Source organism: Centrocercus urophasianus, unplaced genomic scaffold (assembly GCF_019232065.1).
Source record: "Centrocercus urophasianus isolate 14NV4802_14NV808 unplaced genomic scaffold, USGS_Curo_1.0 seq_15, whole genome shotgun sequence".
Taxonomy (NCBI): Eukaryota; Metazoa; Chordata; class Aves; order Galliformes; family Phasianidae; genus Centrocercus; species Centrocercus urophasianus.
The window spans coordinates 4,720,129-4,744,473 of record NW_024884697.1 but is presented as its reverse complement, the minus strand read 5'-3'; the positions used below and the strand labels follow the sequence as shown (position 1 = coordinate 4,744,473).

The 24,345-nt window shown below is 41.0% G+C and overlaps 1 protein-coding gene across 8 annotated transcripts in view; it reads right to left on the bottom strand.

Annotated features, from left to right (window-relative positions):
• The window catches only part of CELF2 (CUGBP Elav-like family member 2), a 364,188-nt gene that overhangs the window by 85,616 nt on the left and 254,227 nt on the right, over window positions 1-24,345 (bottom strand). For all 8 annotated transcript variants that reach the window (XM_042815508.1, XM_042815506.1, XM_042815509.1 and 5 more), the window contains one exon: window positions 8,270-8,352. In XM_042815508.1, the coding sequence (XP_042671442.1) occupies window positions 8,270-8,352 (83 nt within the window). The remainder of the gene's footprint in view (window positions 1-8,269; window positions 8,353-24,345) is intronic.

Below are 24,345 nucleotides of genomic sequence, written 5' to 3'. Positions count from 1 at the left end.
AAGAAGACAAAACTCATGTTTTCCCTCTAATCCCATGTTTGGCACATACAAAAGCACAGTGCACCTAAACTGTATGGTTCATTACCCAACTGAGATGGGGAAAATCTAGGTAAGAATGCCTCAGCTCCTGGCACCGCCACAGAAACACGAGCACTAAATGAGACATTTCAACCCACCGATGGCAATGCATGGAGCCACAGAGCACACTGCATAGGTTTTAGAAAGAAGCAGCATAGTGCACAGGGTTGGACACAACAGCAGAAAGGATGCTGAACAAACAGTCTTTCTGTTATAACCATGCCACAAAGCTCTGGCTCTTTAGTCATAACATAACTCAGTTCCATGGACACCAAATATTGCTACTGAGGCAGGTAAATGGCATCCAAGGGCATCTCTAATGATGTTACTTCCTGACGCCTGCAACATTGTTTATGATTTGCCTTTCTAATTTCATTGTTGTAGGAGCAGTCAGACGGCTAGGAAGACTCCCTGAACTATTTTTTCATTACAAAGACAACTTTAATAGCTTGTGTCATGGTGCTAATGAGGCTGACTGAAGCACCTGTACTTTCTGTTCTGGATAACAGAAAACAGCTAACACTAGCAGGAGGATAAATTGCTGCTTAAGAGAGTGCCTGGGCTATTATCCCTAGCTAAGCATCCCACCTAAATCTTGGTGAGCTTTGCAATGGCCGCTCAATTTTGTGCAGTTTTCCATTCTGAAGTTGTCCTGCCAGTGGTTTTTGGTTACCCAGCTTGAAATTGATATCCTGTGAGCAGATACTCGAGCCTCACTGAAAAGCAGGCTAGGATGTTCTAAGTTGGACAGTAAAACCCAGAGATATTTTGCAGAGTATTGACCTCAACTGTCCAGAGTTATGGAAATTAGAGGCAAAGCAATGTCACATGTCATTGCAATTTGGCCTTTTAGGGATGGACTTCGCATTAGGAAAACTTCCTGAGGTTAATTCAATATTATGTGTTACTTAGTTTCCATCCCAATATTATTATTATTACAAAGCTGCACAAAAAACCCTGAGCTACTCCAAAAGAGGTATCTGAAAAAGCTAGCTTGCATCTAACTGCATTTGCAGCTGGGCTGATGTGCTCCTGCTTCTCTGGAAAAATCAAGGCTCTGATTTGAACAGCTAGGATCTGAAATAGCTTAGCCCACCCACTCTGCAGCTCTGTGTCCTCCTGACATTCCCCAGAGTTAGGATGGGGCATCAACACCTGAATAAGGCAGATGAACAACCACCTCCTCCTACCAGGACTTGGGGTCAATGGATACTCCTGTCAGGTTATTATTCCATACACTTCCCCATTCTGTGAGTATCTTCTAAACAAATAACAAAACTACTTATTAGAACACAGACTCATAATCAGGTATTACAGTTCCTGAGTCACTGCTCTCAGTACTAGGCAACTGAGTCCTTTCACTTGCTTTCCTTCAGTCCCATGAGTGATTAGTGCTTTCATACACCAAAGAACAGATTCAATAGGAGTGAAGGAGACCTCCAATCTCAGCTGAGTCCAGCAGTGATGGCTCTTCTGGGTAAATGGAAGTTAAATCCTTACACCAAGTAACCCAATGTAGATGTGAACTGTGTTCTGCATGCCAGAAAGCTATCCTAATGGTCAGGCTGCGACAAAAGGTAAATCTGGCCCCCATCCCTCACGGAGAGAAAGAGACTGTAATTATGAACGAAATGTTCTGCTCAATTTAGAGGAGCTGTTTCCACTTGGTCAACATATCGTTCTCCCTGTGCCTGCACAACACCTATCATTTTGCCATTCAGCTGCAAGGTCAGCTGCTTACAGGGAATTTCATTATGCTTCTAAGTCAATTTGTCAGTTTTTACCATTTTAGGTAAAATTGAATTTAGGGCTGATGCTATGTTCTGTGTTTCACAATAATGGTAAACACAAATCCAACCTTTCTATTAAGGTATTTGAATTTAGTGTAAATAGTGATTTATTATTTAAGCAGCAAAGTCAATGCAAGTTATCTTTTGAGGACAGAGGTGGCAGTGATGTATTTGCATAACGAAAAATAACTTCTTCTGAGCTAACAAAATCTACCATTGAGTGGTATATTTGTGAAGTATTTTAAAGGAAGAAATAGGCCAGATTCACTTTCTCAACATCACTCAATGTCTTATAGCCCAGTTCCTAGAAATAGTTGCTCCCTGGGGATTCTTCCCTTTCCCATCTGGTTATTTTTATCGTTTAAAAACTTCTACACTTTTCAGATCCTTCATTAAACAGCACTTGGCCATGCTATATGGGCACTGAATTAGTTTAATTTGTCATCATAAATCAATCACTCCAAGCCTTTAACTAACTTAATTACTCTCTAAATTCCCTTTCTGTTTGTCAAAATCTCTCCAAGTCATTGATATCCCATATTCAGGCTATAATTCAAGTCATACTGGATGATTACCTTTTTATTACAGGTAATTTTTACATAATGTTCATATACTGACAACTCATAAAGCCTAAAGCAGAGAAGCGGGCTGGTTATTAAAATGGTATTCAAGAAAGGAAAGTGCAATATTCATTAGAAATGTACAGAACTCATGCTATAAAGTGCAAATCAGAAATATATGTGGGGGTTTTTTTTGCTTCTTGTTGGATAAACTGTCTTATCAGTGAGTGTACGGGGATCCAAACAAAGCCATTGTAGATGCCTGCCTTTTCTAATAGATTATTGTGATTAAGGTTAAATAACCTCTGCTTTACACACAGTGTGAAACGTGAGCTGGTCTACAGAGGAGAGGGAAAGTCCCAAAGCGGCTGTTACTTTGCCAACGGGCAATCAGCCTGACATAGGGCAGAAGGAAGGCTCTTGTGCAACAGGACAATGACCTATGTTCTTTAAAATGTAGCTGCACTTATTCTGCATCCCTAAAGCTGCATCCCTGAGGTTTCTTTACAGGTATCACATAATACAGTCTGACAGTGATAGGACAAAGGGGAATGGTTTTAAACTAAACGAATATAGAGTGAGATTAGATGTGTGAGTTAGATTAGATGCGAGGAAGAAATTCTTTACTCAGAGGGTGGTAAGGCATTGGCACAGCTGCCCAGAGGAGCTGTGGATGCCCCATCCCTGGAGGTGTTCAAGACCAGGTTGGATGAGGCCCTGATCTAACCTGATGTAGTGTGCGGCAACTCTGGCCATGACAGAGGGCTAGAACTGGATGGACTTGGAGGTCCCTTCCAACCCAAGCCATTCTATGGTTCTAAGAACACTTAGGGAACAGCTTTCTCTAAGGCAGTCCTGTTTCCCTGTCACACAAACTACATTTCATAAAGCCCATAGTGATTCTTACACTGTCAAAAATGAAAATCTTTTCCTTGACAACATCTGGCAAAAAAGGGGCCATTAATATTTTACAAGACAGTTATATCCTACAAACTCCACCTTGCTGTTAAAATTTGAAGAGCTTTCTCAACACTGTATTTCTCTGTTGTTACACTCTTAATTAAATTGATTGATGCAGTTAATGTCCCTATTCTCGGATAGAACTTCAATACAACAGGCTTGCTGCTACTTGGAATATGTATACCCACTTGAAATAAGAACCACGTAAACCATTAGTCTGTTAAAAGCATAGGAGTGTTGACACCTTAATCAGTGCAGGCTGTTAATTATTTTTGTGATAACCTCTCCTATGAGGATATAAGCAAAGATACTGAGGCAACAAATGATCCGTGTCATGGCAGGTGAATCTAATTCTAAATGCAAAACAGACTATGAAGAGACTTGGGTCTAGATTTTACCAAAGGACTTTACCAAAGGATTCCTGATGTCAAATAGCTTCTGCATGAAAATGTTCATTTATTCAGCTGCTGGGTTTCAAGAGCCCAAACCAGTCCTCATCATCCAACTGCAGTTACTTCTTGCCAGGAATTCCTACTCAATGAACTAGTTAGCCAAATAGTATAGGTTCTGTTCTTAAACTGGCATGCTTGTTAAAGCTAAACTAAAAAATGCCAGTGCCGCCAACTTGGCTGGGAGCAGTCTCTGCATACAGCCTCTGCATAAAAGCCAATTTTCAAAAGCAGCATATTAGTGTGCTTAAGCGTGGGGGGGACTGTGATTATTACATCTAAGTAAAGGTACAGAATAAATTTAGATGGGAGGAATTCACTGGATTTTTTTGTTTAGGGAATAGAAACCAAGTATCTCTAGGAAAGCCAAGAGATTCTTAATGAAGATGAGACTAGTTAAGACCTTGGTTCCACATCTCATCCCAATTACTGCATTCAAATTGAGGTTTTCCCTTTTTTCTCCTCTGCCTTTTAGAATAGAATCCATACTGACATTCATGCAGGAAGAACCTGACTGTAGCTTGAATAATGCCAACTGCATCCCTATGGAGCCAGGGTATGAGCTATGTGCTTGCATACTATACTTGAAAAGATATATCTAGAAATTCATTTTGCTCATTTACAAGACATAAAAGCTACTTGTGATGCCAAGTAAACAGAAGACGATTGTCCTTATTTCATTGATATGTATCATATATATCAGTATGCCTGTATTTTTCAAATGCTGTGTATCTTTTTCTCTGCCTAGTAGCAATGTTGCTGTGACAAGTGATATCTAAATGCATAGTTGGGGAAAGATAAAAGTTCCATTATGTGACAAGGAATATTATGTCTAACAGAGAGATTATAATAATCATGAGTAAAAAGAAGATGTTTGATCCTGCTTATGCCAAAAGTTTTTAAAAAAATTTTAAAAATACTTTAAATGAATTTTATCCTCAGGAAAATGATTAAAACAAGAAAAGCCTTGAGATGTCAGCTGGTGACATGTTTTTCCTCTTTATCTTTCTTTTTTGTTGTTGTTGCTGTGAAAAAAAAGCTGAGAGAATACAGCAAAGTACATCATTAACTTCTTATTAATTTCATAATACAAAGGCAATTCTGTTAAAATAGTGGTGCTGCAACTTTAAATTACAGAACTAGCTTGGTATTTAATGAGAGATTTAGCACAGCAGGGTTTCTGTTAAATTAAGTTGTGCCTTCACATCACAGTGGGAAAACAGGTGTATATTGGTTTAGAATTATGGAAATGTTGACTAATTCCAAGGCTTGTAATCAAACAGCAAGGCACCCTGCAATATTTTCTTCCAAGATTCTTCATTAATCATTTATGTCTGGTCTTGTTTTCTTCATGTCCACTAAAAGGGTTGCAGTTCAAAGGAGCAGATAAAGCCTTCGTGTTTTCATGTCTCTGTTAAGCATGAGGTCCACACAGAAAGTAGATACAGAAACAGAGCATGGCAGGCTTTGCTCAAATACCCACCCAAACTAAACAGAACGGGATAGATTTCATGCTACAAAAATGCTTTTTTGGCTTTGTAAGTGCTCATCCCAAACTGACTTACTGAGCAACACGGAGCAAGTCTGCATTTCAGAAATGAAGAGACAAACCAGAAACATCCCACTCACAGTCGTTCAGTGCACACAGTTTTGCAGCAGGATGAGTGATACCTATGCACACGTGAAATGCAGGCAAGCTGCTGCACCCCTGCTTCTGTGTCTGCCATAATTCCGTATCTGAAACTAACAAACCACCCGCCTGTTACTCTGTTTTTCTCCTGGGTTGTTCAGAGATGCTTCTTATCTGATGCATGGCTGTATTTCAGCACAAGTGGAAGGCACAGATTGTTTTGTTTCCAAATACACCTCCTTTCTGAAGCTCCTACACAGCACATCTTGTTTACTGGAAGCAAGCTGATGCCCAAATGAACCTGATCCAAATTCATCCCTTGTAGCCTTGACAGATGATTGCTTCCATTTGCTCTGAAAGAGACTGTTTCACACACAGGCTATCCACTACCAATCCCTGCTAGCTCACGGAAAGCTGCTTAGTGGGCCAGATCTAACAGCATGGAAGTCGCTAAAATTCATAGAAGGAGAATCCTGCTCTACTGAAGTGCTTCAGCACGTATGCCATAACTTTATAGCTTGCATAAACAAGGTTATTTTGGGAATATACTGCTGAATCATAACAGCATTGCAATTTATGTTGAATGTCAGCCTATAGCACATTCAAAATATAGAATCTGTTATATAATATATGGTTAATTTTCTTTAGTGTAATGAGCTGTTTGAGTCTCTTTATTAGAGATGTGCCTTTAAGAATTAGGCGTAACAACTCCTCTTAAAATAAAATCTTAACATCTCAGGCAGCATCAGGATCAGATCAGCCCATACCCAAGAGTCACAGGAATGTAATTTTCACTTTTTCTTAGAAGAAAAGTTTGTAACTTCACATTCAAGATGGAAAAACAGAGCTTGAAAAAGATACATTTTAAAAGACCAAGAGCTAGATTCAGCATTGGAAAAAATGTTATGGTTTTGATCTCTATTAAAAAAAAAAAGAAAAAAAGAAAAAAAAAAAAGGTGCAGCAGCCTCTCTAACTGTGGCATGTTCCTTAGCTACGAAGAGGAGAAAATGCTGCCCTGCCTTAGTAAGAAGCTCTGCAAAGTTGAGCTTGTTTTGCTACTTGTACACGGGGAAGGAAAGGAGGCTACCCCTCTGAGTCAACTGCTGGTTTAACCACGACCTTTCAGAGCAGAGCAGCCAGCTCTGGGGCTCAGGAAGGAGAGGTGCAAGCAAAAGGAGTTTTCTTGCTGCGAAGGAGAGTGATGTACAGATCGACTATGGGGCTCCAGGGCAGGGCTCACACACACAGAGATGCTGCAGCAGCTCAGGACCACTTCCATTGTTGTGCCCATCCCACTCAGCACAGCTGAAAACAACTGAAAGCACATTGGAGAGCAGTTACACAATGAGCTGGGTTAACTGCAACATTAGCTGAATTGGGTTAGAGAGCATTCATCCAAAGGGCTCATCATGTTCTGGCAGCGGGATTGGGAACCAACAACTGGAGCTGCAGAGCCAAGGGATGCTGTGATGTGGCTGGAGCTCCAGAGCTCCCTCAACACTTTCTTTTCTGTCCAGTGATGGCATATCATCCTGTACATCCTCAAAAGCTGAAACTACAAGACTTGACATCAACCCTGGAAAAATTTACTGAAATCTGAAGTGGCACAATTTGTCATTGATTTTCCTGTAGCTAGCTGGTCATTGCAGATTTCCTCCCACTGCTTCCAGCATTTCCATTTTCAAATGAGGGAAGAATTCCATTCTACCTCTGTGAATTAGCATGGCTCATGGGTAACTATCCAACATTTTCATGTTGGTCACTTTCATGACAGATGAGGTAACTTTTCTAACAGGATCTGCATAAAGTGGGCCAGCCAGACATGAAGTTTTCAAACACATATTGTTTGATTTCACATATGGCATCTAGGAACTCAAAAAGATATTGGCGATCAGTCCATAACCATCCATCATAACTGCCAGTCCAAACAATATTCCATTTATTTATACAGTGCTGTATAATTTGTTCTTGTGTCTGTAACCACACAGTCTATTCATATACTGGAACATTTGGATGCATCAAGGGGGAATATATCCCCACTCTTTATATTTTTCCATTCTGGTCCCCTAAGTATTTGGTTGCAAACAGCAGAACAGATGAAAACCTTAGAACAAGAAGACTTCACATTAAAGTCAAGCAATTACCAGTGATATTCTTCTCTTCAAACCTGTAACCCAGATCTGTACTACCATGGAATAACATACGATACAGGTTGTACAATTAGCTCACTAACACAAGCACAACTGCTTTAACCACCAGTGCAGTGTATCAGCAGGAAAAGGGTGCTGAGCAGAGGTGGTGGCAGGAATGGCTCTGTTCAAGCAGCAACATGGTACTGTGCTCTGTGGCTCCCTAATGTGCAGTCACCACACTAATGCACTTGGTTGTTTAGAAACCATGTGTACAATGGCTGCATTTAATGAAGTTGGCTGTATTTCGTCTTTTCCTCTCTCCCTTTTGGAACTAGAACCCTCAGTGGAGCAGTGTTTTTCTGCCATATGTTTCTCCCCCTCCTTCTCCTGTAAAAAAAAAAAAAATTGGATCTACCTTGTACTTCAGTAACTGCCTCCAGTCAGCAGGAATCAGCACTGTTTCCAGCCAAGGGACTTTCTACACAAGAACAACTGTCTTTAGAGATAATGCCATTGCTACAGGACTGGCACTGTTACAGGACAGGACATCAGGTTTGCCACCCTCTCTTGAAGAGACCAAGGTCACGTGGGGCACTTAATAAGCATCTCAAGCAGAAGGGCTATTTTCTGGCAACAAAATAATTAGGATCAAAAAGTAAATGTACTCACCCCAGGTAAAGTTTTAATATTGTGCAGTGCATTCTGTGCCTCAAGAGCAGCTTTTCTTGTATAAAATGTTACGAAACAACAACCTATAGAGAGAAATGAAAAGCTTTCAGAAATTAGTGAGTATGATTTGTGAGAGTACAATAGGGAGGCAGAAAAAACAGTGGTTGAACAACACATTATGAAAGCTGGAAATGTGAATTATCACGAGGCTGCCTGAATGACATGAATAAAAAAAAGCTTGTATGGTTTAAAATAAAGTCACCCCCTGTGCATTGCATCTATAGCACACCTACATTGTTAGTGAACTGTAATCACCTAGAAATTAAGTTAACTAAAATCCAATTGGCTTTGTACAGTGTAAATAAGGTTATATTTTTCTGTAGGCTCCCCATTATGCTTTGAATATGAGCAACAAGGTAAACTCAAACCAGCAGGCATTCGTTGTTACATCCCAAGCAGAAAATCAGGTTAAGGCACGACCTTATTCAGAGGCTTTGCCTTACATGTAAGTAAGGAGCTAAGAATCATGAAGACTAATTCCGGGCACCACACAGGACCACCACAAATCCAAACCCTGTGTCTGAGAGCATTGGCCATAGAATCATAGAATCATAGAATCACCAAGGTTGGAAAAGACCTAAAAGATCATGCAGTCCAACCGTTCACCTATTCCCAATAGCTCCCACTAAACCATGTCCCTCAACACAACATCCAGCCTTTCCTTGAACACCCCCAGGGTCAGTGATTCCACCACCTCCCTGGGCAGTCCATTCCACTGCCTGACCACCCTTTCTGAAAAGTAACACTTCCTAATGTCCAGCCTGAATTTCCCCTGCCATAGCTTGAAACCATTCCCTCTGGTCCTCTGGCCAACACTCCCTGAACTTAGGCTTCCTGCACCCACACTGCAGGTGGAGTGCTGGGCACAATGACGCAGTTTGTGACTTCGACTGACTTCCACTAAGAGGGAAACCAGTCTGAGATCATCTCTGGTGTGCTTCAGTGAATAACACAAGGAAAATTCCCATTTAGCACCCACTCTGCTGCAACCCTGCCTGTAAGGGAAACAGGTTGGGGCCGAGTGTAGCCCTTCTCCTGTGGATGTGGCCAATCTCTATGCTAGCAAGCGAGTCTCAAATTCCTTTGGAGCTCTGCAGCTGCAGTCAGGTGACCCATCTGGCGCTGGGACAGAGAAACCTGCTGGGAGGCAGGAGTGGCTGTTGAAGTAAAAACCTATTTCATATCAAACAGAATGATGCTGATTTTATTGATGAACCAGCAAACAATCCTACTGTATTAATCACTGACAGGGACGTGCTGCAACTCCAGGGAAATGCCACAACCAAACAGAAAGAGCAGTTCTCTACCCTCATCACTAGCCTTCCTGCTCCCTCAGATAACACAGGAGCAATACTTCCTCCTTTCCTTGCACCGACTTCCTGGTGCTTACCAATGTGAAATACCATGTCACTCCTGTTACGCCAGCTTTTTTTCAGCCTCTAAGTACTGCCATAACAGCAAAGGCCACCAAGGAGAATGTGCGTGCAGGAGAACATGGCTAGCAGATATCTGGCTGTGTGCAGGAGCCTCACCCCGCACCTCGGAAGGAAAAACTGAATCCAAATTTCCCCCTCTGCTGCCTCTTGCTTGGCTCAAGCTGTGTATTGCACTGTGAATGCTCCCTTTGGCTTTGCAGCTGGGCCAACGATGACCATTTCCTCCATAACAAGCAAAGGCAATAATGTATTCCCAGCTGGAATGCGGTGAGTTTATCCCTAACAGAAAAGTGCTCGCAAGCAGTATAATACATGGGTAGGCAGGTAATGCTGACTTAACACAGCTGGGAGAAACACTCCCCATAATACCAATAGTTTCTTTAAAAGTTCACAGTTCAGGAAAGAGAAGGCTTGATAATTATTCCACTGATCACTGTTTGGCAGGGATGACTATTACAAACAGACACAGCCTGCAGGGCTTGTGCTTTCTTAGAGTACTTCTTAATCTTCTATTCCACTGGTAAACTTGGCAAATTTCAATCGTTTGACACCAAAATCAAAATGTGAAACAAATCAGAGTTTGTGACATTTAACTGCCCAACTCTGACAAAAGAGCATGATGTATTTCTGACCTGCTAACCAGCTCCAAAGTCTCTGTCTTCTACTACTGTCACTCCATTTGGTTTATTAGTGTTTAATATAAAGCTTTCTAACCAGGAGAGAGGATTTCAAGGAAAATAATATCAAGTAGTGGACATGATCTCGGAATTGCAATGTCCTTACCATGGGTCTGAAGAGTTTCATTTTGGCTTTGAGCTCTCTGGGTTTATCCTGATAAGAAGTTTGAAATCTTTGGATTTATCGTTCTTGGCACTACGTGAAAGAACTGTGCTTGAAAGATGAATACCTGGTGAAATACCCTTCACCAAATCAGTTTTGGGAAGTAATAGTGCAGTACAGAAAAATGTCTCTGAATGAAGACTGGGAACAAACAGCAGCATAGTGGGAAACATGCAGATGCTTCCAGCAGATCATCAGCCTGTGACAAAGATGGTGCCTCTAAGCTCACAGATTGACACATCTGAAAATGCAGATAGATAAAATCGCTACCTGTGCTCATTTTGCTTGTATCATATTACACAACCACAACAAAACAACAGAGTGTTTGCCATGCTTTGGGGAGAGCATGGACATGAATTGTGGACACTCGATTCCGAAGCTTTCTGACAATAAGGTCGAGGTGAAAAAAGTAAATATGAAAACCTAGAACATGAAAGGTGAACATGCACAAAATCCCGAAGGAAATGCTGCAGCTCAGCCTAAGGAGGTGCTTGCTGCCAAAGTACACACACTGTTGCAGCTCCAACAACACAACTTCGAAGATGCCTTAAGTGTAAAACCTCTTTGGTCAGTATCACGTGCCATAAGAGAAAGTACCAAATTCAACTGTTTCTGCAGAAATACCAGAAGGGAAGACTGCTGTGTGAAAAAAACAGGGCTAATGTGTGCTGTCTGACTGGTAGCTAGCCCCTGCTGAAGGACAACTAGGACTCTTCTCCATTTTCCCTAAGAAAATGCGATATTGCCAAAGACAAATCAGTGACACCACTGGAAAATAAAAAGTATATTTCCTAAGAGAAAAGAAAAAAACCAAACTCAACCCTCCTCTCTGCAGGCCTCTGCACACGTAATTGTGGCTTCATCCCCAGCAAATATGACAGCAGCCTGAACTCTAGCTAAACTTCTCTGCCATCCACATACCTCAAAACCTGACACTGATAACCTCCTCTGCTCCTGCTTAGGACAGCTTATAAGGCGAATTGGTTTGTGCACATGGTTCTGCCTACTCTCAATCAGCTCAGTTTAACTCTGATTTAACTCCATGTGAGCTAGAATCTTCTTGACTGAAGGAACAGGAATTCATGCTGACAGCCAGTGCTGCCAAAGCAGCAAATCTCTGCTTTTGTAATGCTGGTTAGACTTGAGCCGGAACTGCATTATCTCCGTCATACAACATCTTTGCACTGTACCTAGAAAAGATAATGAATGAATCATGCAGATCCCTACAGTTCCTTAAGGACACTGGCAACAACTCCGTGGCTATCCTTCCAGATGCTTGAATAGACTGAACAAAAGCTGCCACCCAGTGCTGGGCAGCTTCTGATAGAAGCAATTGGGGTTCCAAAAAACAGTGGCAGACAACAACCCTGCTTCTCAATTCTTCTGCTGATAAAAAACAGCACTATATACACCACAATGCTGAACTTTAACACCTCATCAGAAAAAGGAAAAAGATCTCTTGTCTCAGTATGTTTTCTCTTTTTTTTTTTTTTTTTTTTTTCTTCCCCCAAAGAAAATTTAGTGCCAGAAAAAGACCTTGAGGTCCCAACTGTTGGGAGAGAGTTGACACATTCAATTTTCCATGACACATTCAATTCACAGGCCCCCACTCAGTCTGCCAAAGGCACCAATTAGCACCAGAGGTGGAGATTTTTTTATTTTTATTTTTTAACAGGAACCTGCTTAACAAGACAAAGACAGGAATAAACAGCCTTGCTCATGGCTGAAAACAGTTTTGCTTGAGTCACTGTCAAAGATGGCAGCAACAGATTGCATGGCAATGGTGCAGCCCTAGCTTCACTAACACAACTGTTCAGAAATCAGGCACGGAAAAAAGAAAGCAAGTGGCAAGGACTCTCACAACACCACATCCACATGTGTAATTATTTGTTGATAGAAAAACTGGGTTTCTGGAAGAAATTTGTGCACGTTGTGGAATGGTGACATACTGCAGAGCTTTCACCAGTAAACTTCAATCCCATGCAGCTCTACAGGCTTGGGGCAGAGTGGTTGGAAAGCTGCATGGAGAAAAAGGATCTTGGGGTATTACTCAGCAGCTGGCTGAACATGAGCCAGCAGTGTGCTCAGGTGGTCAAAAAGGCCAGTGGCATTCTGGCTTGTATCAGATATAGTGCAGCCAGCATGAGCAGAGAGGTGATCGTCCCTCTGTACTCAGTGCTGGTGAGGCTACACCTTGAGTACTGTGCTCCGTTTTGGACCCCTCACTACAAGAAATTGTAGTGCACCGAGGCTCTGGAACGTGTCCAGAGAAGGGCAATGAAGCTGTGAAGGGTCTGGAGCACAAATCTTCTGGGGAGTGACTGAGGGAACTGGGATTGTTCAGTCTGGAGGAGGATCAGGGGAGACTTTATTGCTCTCTACAACTCCCAGAAAGGAGGCTGTGGTGAAATGGGGGGGTCAGCCTCTTCTCCCAGGTAACAGCAATAGGATGAGAGGTGTTAGGTTGTACCAGAGTTGGGATTCAGGTTGGATACTAGGAAAAACTTCTTCTCAGAAAGAGTGGTGAGGCATTGGCACAGGCTGCCCAGGGCGGTGGTGAAGTCACAGTCCATGGAGGTTTTAAAAAATAAAGGTAGATATGGTAGCTAGGGACATGGTTTAGTGAGCAATACTGGTGACAGTTGAAATGGCTGGACTAAATGAACTTAGAGGTCTTTTCCAGCCTTAATGATTCTGTGGTTTCATGATTCAGAATATGACATTCTGCTGATGAGTAAGGTGATTTCTTTCAAACAACTGCTGGTGACCTACTGCAGTTGGAACTTCTGTCACTGAATTAAGCACTGGTGAAACATTCAACTCCATTCACCAATCAGTGTGGACATGCAGAGCTGTGCTGGTGCCTTCAGGGAATCACTGAATGATTTGGGAAGGTTTTAGACCTCGAAGACTATCCAGTCCCAAACTCCTGCCACATACAGGGACATCTTCTACTAGGTCAGGTTGCTCAAATCACCATTCAATCTGGCCTTGAACACTTCCAGGGATGGAGCATCCATAACCTCTCTGGGCAACCTGCTCTAGTACCTCATTTCCGCCATAATAAAGAATTTCTTGTTAATATCTAATCTAAATCAACCCTCTTTTAGTTTAAAGCCACTGCGCCTTGTCCTACATCATTGCACTCCCTTACAGTGTCTCTCCCCTTTGTTAGGCTGCAAGCTCCAGCGCAGATAGCACTAGGAGCTCAGCCACGTCGGTATTTTTATCACTTTCTCCCAATTCAAGCACAGACTAATTACTACACGAGAGCTGTTTACATCCTTAATTTTGAGCAGTGTACAAAAGGAAACTCTCCTCCTCTTGGAGATGTGGTGGATGCGCTCCGTGTCGGCTTTTAACGGCATTGAAATCTGTGTAAGAGGCTTAATCTCCCAGCCAGGATTTTATGCTCGAATGAATACGGCAACCTCCATCTTGCTTTGAGTGTGAAAACGCTCCTCACAGCCTCCAGTACAAATACACGGGTCCTACTTTAAAGTTCCCAGCAATTATCCGTGTGTACCCATAGGAGAAAATAACCCTCAGATGCAGATGGGGATTAAAAGCTGTCATCGTATGTGGTGCATGGTGCTTTTGATTTGCTTTAAGAAAAATGTGCTGCAATTTCCTGGAAATAAAACTTTTGAGTTAAAAAAAGAAAAACAATGTAGGTTAAAAGAAACCTGATATTCTTTAGTGTGATTTATGAGTTTTTGTAGTTTTCAACTGACAAAATTTGTCAGTTTGGATCTCTGCTGTGTTGCATGTATTATCACCTGCTGCCAGTATCTGAACCCTAACCATAGGGTATAGCAATACAAGAGCTTATCAGTGCGTCTGTAAAGCTTGCAACAACTTAAAAGTATGAAATTTGCTTTACCTTCTAGACTAATAAAATAAACACTTCAAAACAGCTATAATGATTATCTGATGATTGAACTCTGTATTCTTTTAGCAAGTAATGGAATCCTGGCAGACAAATTCAATTCAAAATACATTCACATTCAGGACATCAACAAAGTCATCATGTTGTGAATTGAAAATTCCTTTAAAGGTTGCGTTTGAATTCTAAGGGGCTGACAGATCAAGGGACTGAAGGCCCTGGAAGGCTAAATGAGTGAAGTCCCGCTATGTTTCTTTCTTTCTGTGAATGAAGCTCATTTTTGTGTGCGCATTTGCAAGCAGAACAGGTGCTGGCTTCATACAAACTTGGAATCTCAATTGGGACAGTAGCTTCTTGTCAATGCTGCACTGTTCAAGCTATTTTAAGTTAAGGAGGATTTCTTTTTTTTTTTTCCCCACCCTCTCCAAATGTTCCTCTCCTGATTTTCACATTCACTCTTCCACTATTGAAATCTAAACATTACACCCATGATTTAACAGGACTGCATTTCTAAAGGGTCTCTTGCATTCCAGCTGTTCCCAGTGCTGAATGATGCGCTCTGTAAATCACAAACAGCTGCCTGAACAGAATGATTTACAGAAAACACACCACGACCTACACTGTCCTTTTCCAAAAGGCAATGAAGACATCAAAACTCCTCTTCCACCAAAGGCACTGCGAAGACCTACTGCTGCTGGAGCTCAGGTGCCGTTGGGCAGTGAGCATCTCACATTCATTAATTTTGCTGCATTCAATGGAAGCCTTGTCTGGGTCTCTATTATGGATTTTAGTGCAATAGGCTAACCTGAGTGAAAGACACCATTCTAATAGTAGCAGAGGCATTTCCAACCTTAGAGATTCTGGTTTGGTGATTCTATACAGAAATGGAGAAAAACTGGGCTGGGACTGGCTGAATAGCAAATACAGACATTCATGACAAAGGAAAACAAAGCCTTTCCAAAAAAAAAAATCCAACTGTCTCTGCAATTCTGCTGAACAGAAAAAGAAGGCAGCTAAGGCATTTTTGATTCCTACCTGCACCTCTTGCTCTATTGTATGTGGAATGACTTGAGCGTGATGGCAATGATCCACTGATGAAGCAATCCCTGATAGAATTGCCATACGCTGCAGAAATCAACCTTTAACGATGCCGCCTCCCAATTAGCTCAGGTTTGCTAATAGTTTGATATAATTGGCACCCTGATGGAAACTTTATTACCAATCCTGTCACCAGCCAGGAACCTGAAACACCACTCTAATGACAGCACATATTAGAGCAATGCCACTTCTAATATTAATACATTAGCTGCAGGTAGGCAGGGGCTCATACACTATAAGGATTCACAAATGGGATGTGCCAAATTCTACTCTGTGCTCTATTTTTTCGTTTGCTTATAACATCCAGGGAGGCAACAGAGCAGCCCCAGTGTGCCCCAAACCGCCCCTGTTGCATTACAGCACAAAAGCTGCAGGCCTGGAAAAGCTCTGTAAATGGCCAGTGAAAAATGATCCCATGGAGCACAATTTTTTCTCCCTGTGCCTTGCAAGTTATGACGGCCTTTCTGTTAATTGGCCACAAGTCCTAGTTTGCTGTCAGCCTTCAGCTGCACCGGGGAGCTCTTTTGGAGGAGTCGCACTCTGTCATTCCCATACCCTTGTGAATACAAATGCTCTCTATAAATGTCCTCTGCCTACAAAATGGAAGTGGTATTTTTTTTTCTTTTCTTTCTTTTTTTGACCTAGATTAAATCTGCTGCATTTTCAAGCCTTTTGGGAAAGCAACTAAGAACTAATATGCACTGGTTCGTGTGCCACAACACTTCCCTGCCCATTATTATGTAAATCTTGAGTAAAGTGCAACACAGATAGAAGAGATATCACAGGCAAAATTGCCAGAATCTGCTCTTCTTGCTCTCCGAAGTCACTTACATTAAACAGTTTTAAATGTCTAATAGCTATAAAACTATCGGAAGAATTTCAATGTTCATTTTTCATATAGGACAATGACAGCTGAGCTCTCACACTGCCTGCATAATGACCAGGAAGCGAGCAGCTAGCATGTTGGTGTGGCACACTGGGACTCTCTGGTTTCCTTTTGAAGGATGGGGCCAACTTCCACATCTGCAGTTCGGGAATGCTTGCTCAAAATTTGGAATAGAGGACTATAAAAGTGGGGAAAACCGCAAGTTTGGAATTAGATTACATACTTTGTGGCAGGGTAAATAAATGCATACAAATCAGGGTAATAGCATCAAAGCAATTTCAAGGCATTACTACCTAATCTGCCCTTAAAGCACGGCATCACGGCATGCTGAGATGTGAGTTGAACTGTAATAGGCTGGGCTTGCAAGTCACTAAATCATAGAACAGTTTGGGTTGGAAGGGACCTGAAAGATCACTTACTTCCAACACCCTGCCATGGGCAGGGACATCATTCCTAGACCACCTTGCCTGAAGCACTATCCAATCTGGTCTTGAACACCTTCAGGGATGGGACATCCACAACTTCTTTGGGCAGACTGTGCCAATGCCTCACCATTCTCTGAGTAAAGAATTTCTAACTACTATCTAATCCAAATCCACTTTTACTTTAAAATTCATATCCCTTGTCCTATCACTACATTCTCCAGTAAAGAGTCCCTTCTCAACTTTCTTGTAGGCACTCTTTACATACTGAAGAGCCACTATAAGGTCTCTACATGTTTTTCCATGGGAGCAGAGCTTAGCTCTCTAAGCATCCTCCTTCGTCTTCCCCTGGACCGACTCTACCAGATTCAAAACTTGTAAACTCTGAAAGTGCTGTGGAGGTATCTGTGAGCAGTCAGTGGGACTATACCCACACAAAACCGTGATGTGAACACTCCAGCCTGCTGGTACCGGAAATGCCACCATTCTGTCTGGGACCATTCCTTCCCTGTAACCTTTCCAAGCCCTCAGTCAGTGTACATCCCTTGGGGAGATATTTCTTGAGCTGTCCCAGAAGGAAGAAGGCTCTCCATCAACAGCAGTCAGAAAATCAGAGCCATTGCTCAGTACCTCTTCTCCAGCTCTCATTTGGTCCGTTTGTTCTTCTGCATCTAGGAGGCAGAGAATAACTGGGATCCTAAACATCGAAAAGTACTGCTTACAATAAAACCTGCTTGTAAAAAAACCTGCTTGTCACAGCTTTTGGGAAAAAAAAATTATTGTGGAAGTAGTACAGCAAAAGAAGAGGCTGAGGAGAGAGCATTCTAGTGTCCAGTTCTGTGATGGGTCTCCCTTGGGTGGTCACTGAACTGGTAAGGTATAGAAAATAATACATGTAGGAGAAACAAGAAATATTTTTTTGTTCTGACCGGCAATCATTGTAAACAAAGTGTGTAATTATGCATGTATACTGTATCACAAAGACATTCTGAATTTTGGGCAAACATCCACATGAAAATACAACGCAAACAGTCACTTATTTCCTATGCTGCCTTGTCTTCATTTCCCCTTTACCTCTTTTATTCTCTTCCTTCACATTCTCATATTAATTCTCCTTAATTTTTAATTCACATTCTCTTTGTCTTATATAAACCCTTACTCTTTTCTTTCAGGATCTGATCATTGTTTCCTTTTTGCCTTCACTAAGTCACAATTATTGATTTAAAATAACTGGTTTTGAAATGAATTACCACATCCTCAGCCATTGTGCAAGTGAACTCCTGCGTCTGTTTATCTGCCAGACAAGTTTTTGGATACAGTACAGAAACAGGGTTCAGGGCATAGATGCTCAAAAAGGTGGGAATGAAAAATTGAGATGTCCTCCTTTATTAATCCTTTCTTATGGCAGATAACTGGAGAGACACTGTATTTCAATTTAAAAAGACTCTGAAAAGATCATGTTTACAGAAATTAATGTAGACAGGAACATATCTTTCACAAATGACATTTCAAAAGCCCTTTACTCTCTACCCCTGATATTCACCAGTAGCAAAATCAAGCTTTGGATAGCAGAGGCTGACAAAGCTGCCTGTCCAGCTGGAAAGAGAAGGGTCTTATCAATGTGTACAAACAGGTGATGGGGCAAGTAAAGAAGATGGTGCCAGGATCTTCTTTAGCGATGTCTAACAGGAGGCCAAGAGGACATGGGCCCAAATTAAAATACAACAAATTCCATTTAAACATAAGGATGAAAGTTTTAATGTGAGGATGATAAAAAACTGGCACACATTGACCAGTGAGGTTGTAGAGTCTCCATCCTTGGAGATCTTCCAAACCTGCCTGAATACAGCCCTGAGCAACCTGCTGTAGACAAGCCTGCTCTGAGCAATGGTGTTAGAAGAGATGAGCCCCAGAGGTCCCTTCCAGCCTCTGTCTGTGATTCTGTGGAACAATGAAACAATTTAAGAGGCTTTTTCACCATACCCTACTAACACAGTACAACTTCTTCAGAAATATATTGCAAGCTTGCTTAACTTCAGCAGACAACATCAGCTTAACTGCTGTTTTACTGTTGTACTCATCAGTTGGAACCAGTTCTCATTCACCAACAGATTTCACACACAAGATAAGTTTCTTCATTGCAAGACAGGAACTGCTCTCTTCTTTAGAAACAGAACCAGAAACATTGGAATCGCAGCATGGTGCACGTTGCCACAGACATAGAAGACCATAAAAATGCTGTGTGTCACATCTTGTCTTCAGAAATACATCAAGAAATTAATCAGTTCAGAAGCATTAAGATGTATTTTTAAGCTACAGTTCATCCAGTCCTATTGCATTTGTTACATCATGAAGCTTTTAAAATGCAATGTAGGCCTTCAGTATTAGAAGACCATTTATTCACCCACAGCTCTGACAGTTCTGAAACCCTGAGCTTGTGTCTTGTAAAGATATTTTAGGTAAGGCCAAAGCTGGTAACTCAAACAGAAGTTGTCCACAGAGAAAGAGCTGTAAAAAAAAGGCACAGGGTAGAAAGTCTGTTGGTGACATTTAATGAAAAAAAAAACCCCAAAATTGTTTAAAAAGGAACAACTAAAAACAATTCTATTCCTTTCCCAGAAACTTGTTAAGAGGACAGTGCACAGGTTCATTTCAGCACTTGTTTGAAAGCTTTGGTCACCATTTCTGCAACAGAATTTAAACCTGACCTTGGGTAATTCATTTCTAGGAATAGAGTGTTGAAGTTCTTCTGAAAATAAAGTTCAATGCCCATCTGAATCTTCAGATGCTTAAATGCTTTTGAACAATCTGGCCTTTAATCTCCCTGTGCCCCAGCTTTTCCTTGTAAAATGGAAAGAATAAAATGTCCTGAGCTCAAAGAAATACTCTGAAGAAATCATTAAAAAAAAAAAAAAAAAAAAAGTGAAGAGACACAGCAATAATAACAAGGTGAGTAACAGTACAGCATTGCTTGCACTTGCAGCACGTCATTTTCTGGCTAACTAGCTACAGTTTGGCATGCTTCCTACAAAAGTTTGCTTATAGGAAATGGAAGAAGTCAATACAAGACATTCAAGCTGGCTTAAGGAGCACTCAAGCAATTTAGGAAGAAATTCTAGCTTAAATATTGCCTTAAAGTAAGGCAGTATTGCCCCCAGTTTCATTCAATAGAGACCTATTCTTCCCCCAACACCCATTAGCACCTTACTCATTTTTTACTGCATTTGCCCAAACTACCTAATAGGGGCTCCATTCTCTGCTGGTCAAAGAACTGACTGAACTTCCACTCTGAATCGTGACATGTTACAATATACACGTTGATTTCAGGGAGCTAATTTTCACCTGTTTGAAAACCTGTTTTCTTAAAAATGTGTAACTGTTTTCCATCTTTACAACCCGCTGTCTGAATAAGCTGTACTCCTGGTTCTGTTCGCCCAAGATGTGGCAAAGCAATGCCTGCAATTCTTCCTTGACTTCAACTTTATAAACTCTTCCGTATCTCATATTGATTCGCAGACACTCACAGTTTCACTCTCACAGGGTCACAGCACATGTCAAATCTTTCCTACACTCTGTACACCTTCTAGCAGTCTTTCATCTAAGGAGCTTCGCTTTCCCTGAACTTGTTATCAGTGACACATTTATTCCCCAATTAAGATATATATATATATTTATTAACAACAACAAAAAAAGAAAAGATACAGAAGAAATTTCTGGCAACTTTTCTATCTTTCCAGCTGGTTGAAACAATTTTATGCAGATGAAGATGCAACCCCACAGAGCCTTTGAACTTTAAGTAGCATCTTTACTTGGCTTTGAACTCTCAACAGGGCCCATGATCTTTCAAAGCAATATATTCTGCCTGTAGAAGCTTCAAACAAGGGAGGAAAAGGCACGGTTTGAAAAACTGCAAAATATGTTTTTTTTTCTTCTATTTTAAATGCTTGATGCTCCTGGAAATAAAAAAAAAAAAAAACCAACAAAAACAACAACGAACCACAACTGAGTGGTATCTGAAGAAGTGTATTCAGCACTCAAGTGTTTCCCTAATTAATTGTTTAGATGAGTACGAAAATAAATGCAGCGACAGCAAAGATAAACAAACCACTTTAGTAATAAAGCCATATATTTGTGCAGACACACAAAAATAAATGGCAGCTCTTAATGAGCGCAAGCAACGAGAGCAAAGAACACTCTTCATGTGGGGTATCCAAAAGCTGAAGCTTCTGAGACATTTGAGAGGTTTCTGGCAACAGCCCCTTCGCGTTTGTTCCTTGTAAAGCAGTGAGGCTGTTGCAGCTCCTAGGTTTGCACAGACTGATGGTGTAAAAACAAAAAATGGTCTGAAGAAGACTCATAGCTCATGCTTCATCTTGCCTAGGCAGCCTCAAAGAAACAAGAAAAGCACTTGTGCTGAGAGGGATTGTTATCTCAGGTTATGATTACTGTTATTTATTTTTGTGTTATGATTAGCTAATGTTAAACCAATGAAGGAAGATGCAGAATACGTGTATAACTCATATGATTCCAAAAGCTATGATGATTCATGCAGTCTTTTCTTGTGGCTGGAAAATGAACTAATGAAGGGGGAACGTGTTATCTTACAAAGCTAGGACAGCGTGTCTCAGAGAGGACAACATTAGGCTTCCACATGTAATTTTTCCAAAGTTTTCTCTGTGTTTCCCACAATCAGGACTCCCATCATCTCCCCATAAAATTATTTTGCAGTCTCACAAGCACTCACTTTAAAGATACTATTTATAGCAAGCACTTAATTTCACCTTGCTGTTTACATTTTGAAGCTTCCTAAACAACATGACTACTTTGCAACTCAATAACAGAGTGAAACAATAAAAACCTATGTATTTTGAAAATAAATGTTATCCCCCCCTCTGAAATCATACAGTCATAGAATCATTAAGATTGAAAAGACCACTAAGATCATCTAATCCCACCATCAACCAGCATGTGACTGCTGTAGACCCTCAGTGTTACATCTCCACTTTCTTGAACACCTCCAGGATAGTGACTCCAACACCTTCCTGGGCAGCCTGTGCCAATGCCTCACCACCTTCTGAGAAGATATTTTACTTAATATCCAACCTGAACCTCCCCTGGTGCAATTTAAAGCCACAACCCCTCATCCTGTCTCTATTACCTAGGAGAAGAGGCCAATCCCCACTTTGTTACAACCTCCTTTCAGGGAGTTGTAGGGAGCGATAAGATCAAGTCTTACCACTACAGATGATTTCTGTCTTGCTACTAGCAACCATGTATGATTTGGAACTGATTAAAAATCTATTCACCAATATTTATTATCTATTAAGGGAAAGGATCATTGAGTGCACAGTTGATGACCCAACAGGTACATCTCAAGCCCTCTCCTGCTGTATGAGAGCAGTCCAAACAAAATGTTTCCATGATACATACTCCATATGGCTCTCCAAGTATCTGTATCTCAGATGTGGCATTTAATCAGATCAAGATTGAATATAAATCTCCAGCAGCCTGTTTCCAAGTTATGACAAGACAAGCACTTGGCTACAGAGGTAAAGGCTGTATGAAATGATTGGCAACTTCTCAGGACAAGAAGAGAAAGAAGCGGAATGATTGGCAACTTAATCAGAAGGAAAAAGAAAAAGAGAGAAAAGGAACAAAAGGAGTTCCTAAACAGCTATGTGTTGGCTCCTGCGGCTGTCAAAGGTGGCCTTGAGCAGGCAGTGGCAGGAGGGCTTACACTGAAGCTTGTCTGCAGAGTAGATGAAACTATTCAGTGCTCCTTGGCATCAATAGCACGCAGAGCCTGAATGTATCTAATCACGTTTGGTGCAGCGTGATGCTGCACGGAGTTCTCTGCAGGTCACCATGGCTGTTAGAGGAACACATCCAACAAAATGCCGCCTAAGGGTTCTTCACTACCAAAAATTAATACCGCTTTAGAACAAAGTCCAAAGTTTTATCTGAAATCTTAAAAAAAAAATATAATAATCCAAGGGGTCCTTGTAGCATATTTCATCTTCAGCCTCTGCTCCTTCTCTGACAAAGGGCTTTTTCAGTGCTTTTTTTTGCATGGAGTCCAATCTGAATAATCATAATATTTAGGTAGCAGTGCCCTTTATTTAACACTGCAGTGTGGTTTTGTCTTTTATTTAACGTGCTATTATTGCTAGAAGCATCTTTGTTAAGCAAATCTATGAAAACTTCCTGAAGGAGAACTGGGGAATGGTGGGGTTAGGGGTCAACTTGTCAAATAAGCTTTGCAACCACCAGATTTTACAAGCACTTCTTGCTGTTTCCAAAAAAAAAACCCCCAACCTACTACTAGGTGATTTGTATTTGTTCCCAAAGTGCAGCAGATCTACAGAGAAACTGCAAAGCTATGTCCAAGAAACATGAAGATTCTTTCAACAGATAAGATGGAGGATAGGGGAGTTAAGAGGTACTTGAAGGCAAGTGCTGGTAAGACCCATATATTGTATCATGTGCTGGCTCCCATTAAGTACTATTAAGGCAAATCTCAAGATATTGCCAAGCAATTCAAAATTCCCTATCAGCCTGCAGCATTCTTCACTTTTACACTTTGCATGCAAGAAAGATAAACCTTAATGTATAGCGAAATTATTTCTGAACCTGCGTATCGCATGTTTTCACTATAATACGTATCATAGGCTTTGACACAGAGATAACTAAGCGATTACTTGTCAACTTCCTCTTATTCCATTAGTCTTAAAAGATAGGATAAAAAAAGCTTTTCATGTGCAACAGCAGGCTTCAGATTAGTCCTGCGGAGTTATCAAAAACGTGGAACTAAATATCAGACAAGCCCAATTTAAAATGATGAAACACTTCCGAATTCTAAAACAATTAGGCTGATTTACAACGTGCAGCCTGATACACTGTAGGTTTGAATCCTTTTTTTCTTGCTTTTAAAAAGGCAAACATTTTTTTCATGCTAATCTTAAATTAGTGTCATCAGGACTTTTTTTCCCCTGAATATTATTGAAGAGCAATTCCTACAGCACCTAAAGCTGCATGTGGAAGGTTCTTATTTCCAAAGGCTGGCTATAGACAATTGAAGAGCAGTAGCATCTCTTTTTTTCTTTTCTTTTTTGGTCCACGTTGTGGTACAAATTTCCTATGTTTTCAATTCTAGGTCCCTAATTGCTGGTAAACCAAGGATTCTGAAGTGCTATGACGATGCTTGCAATTTTCTCAATTCCTCATGGCTATTCCTAGAAAATGCATGCATTTAACTGCTTCAGATCGTATTGGGGTGGAGATTTAAACCAACACTGATACTGGCAATGCTGCTCTGGCTGAGCATTGTACTAAAATGTCATTATCAGAGCTTCAATATGCATTTGATTATAACTTGTGTTTTAGGAGAAGCAGAAGGTATCAGAAGCTCTGCTCTCAGTTACAAGACTGGCAGCGATGGCAGTAAAACT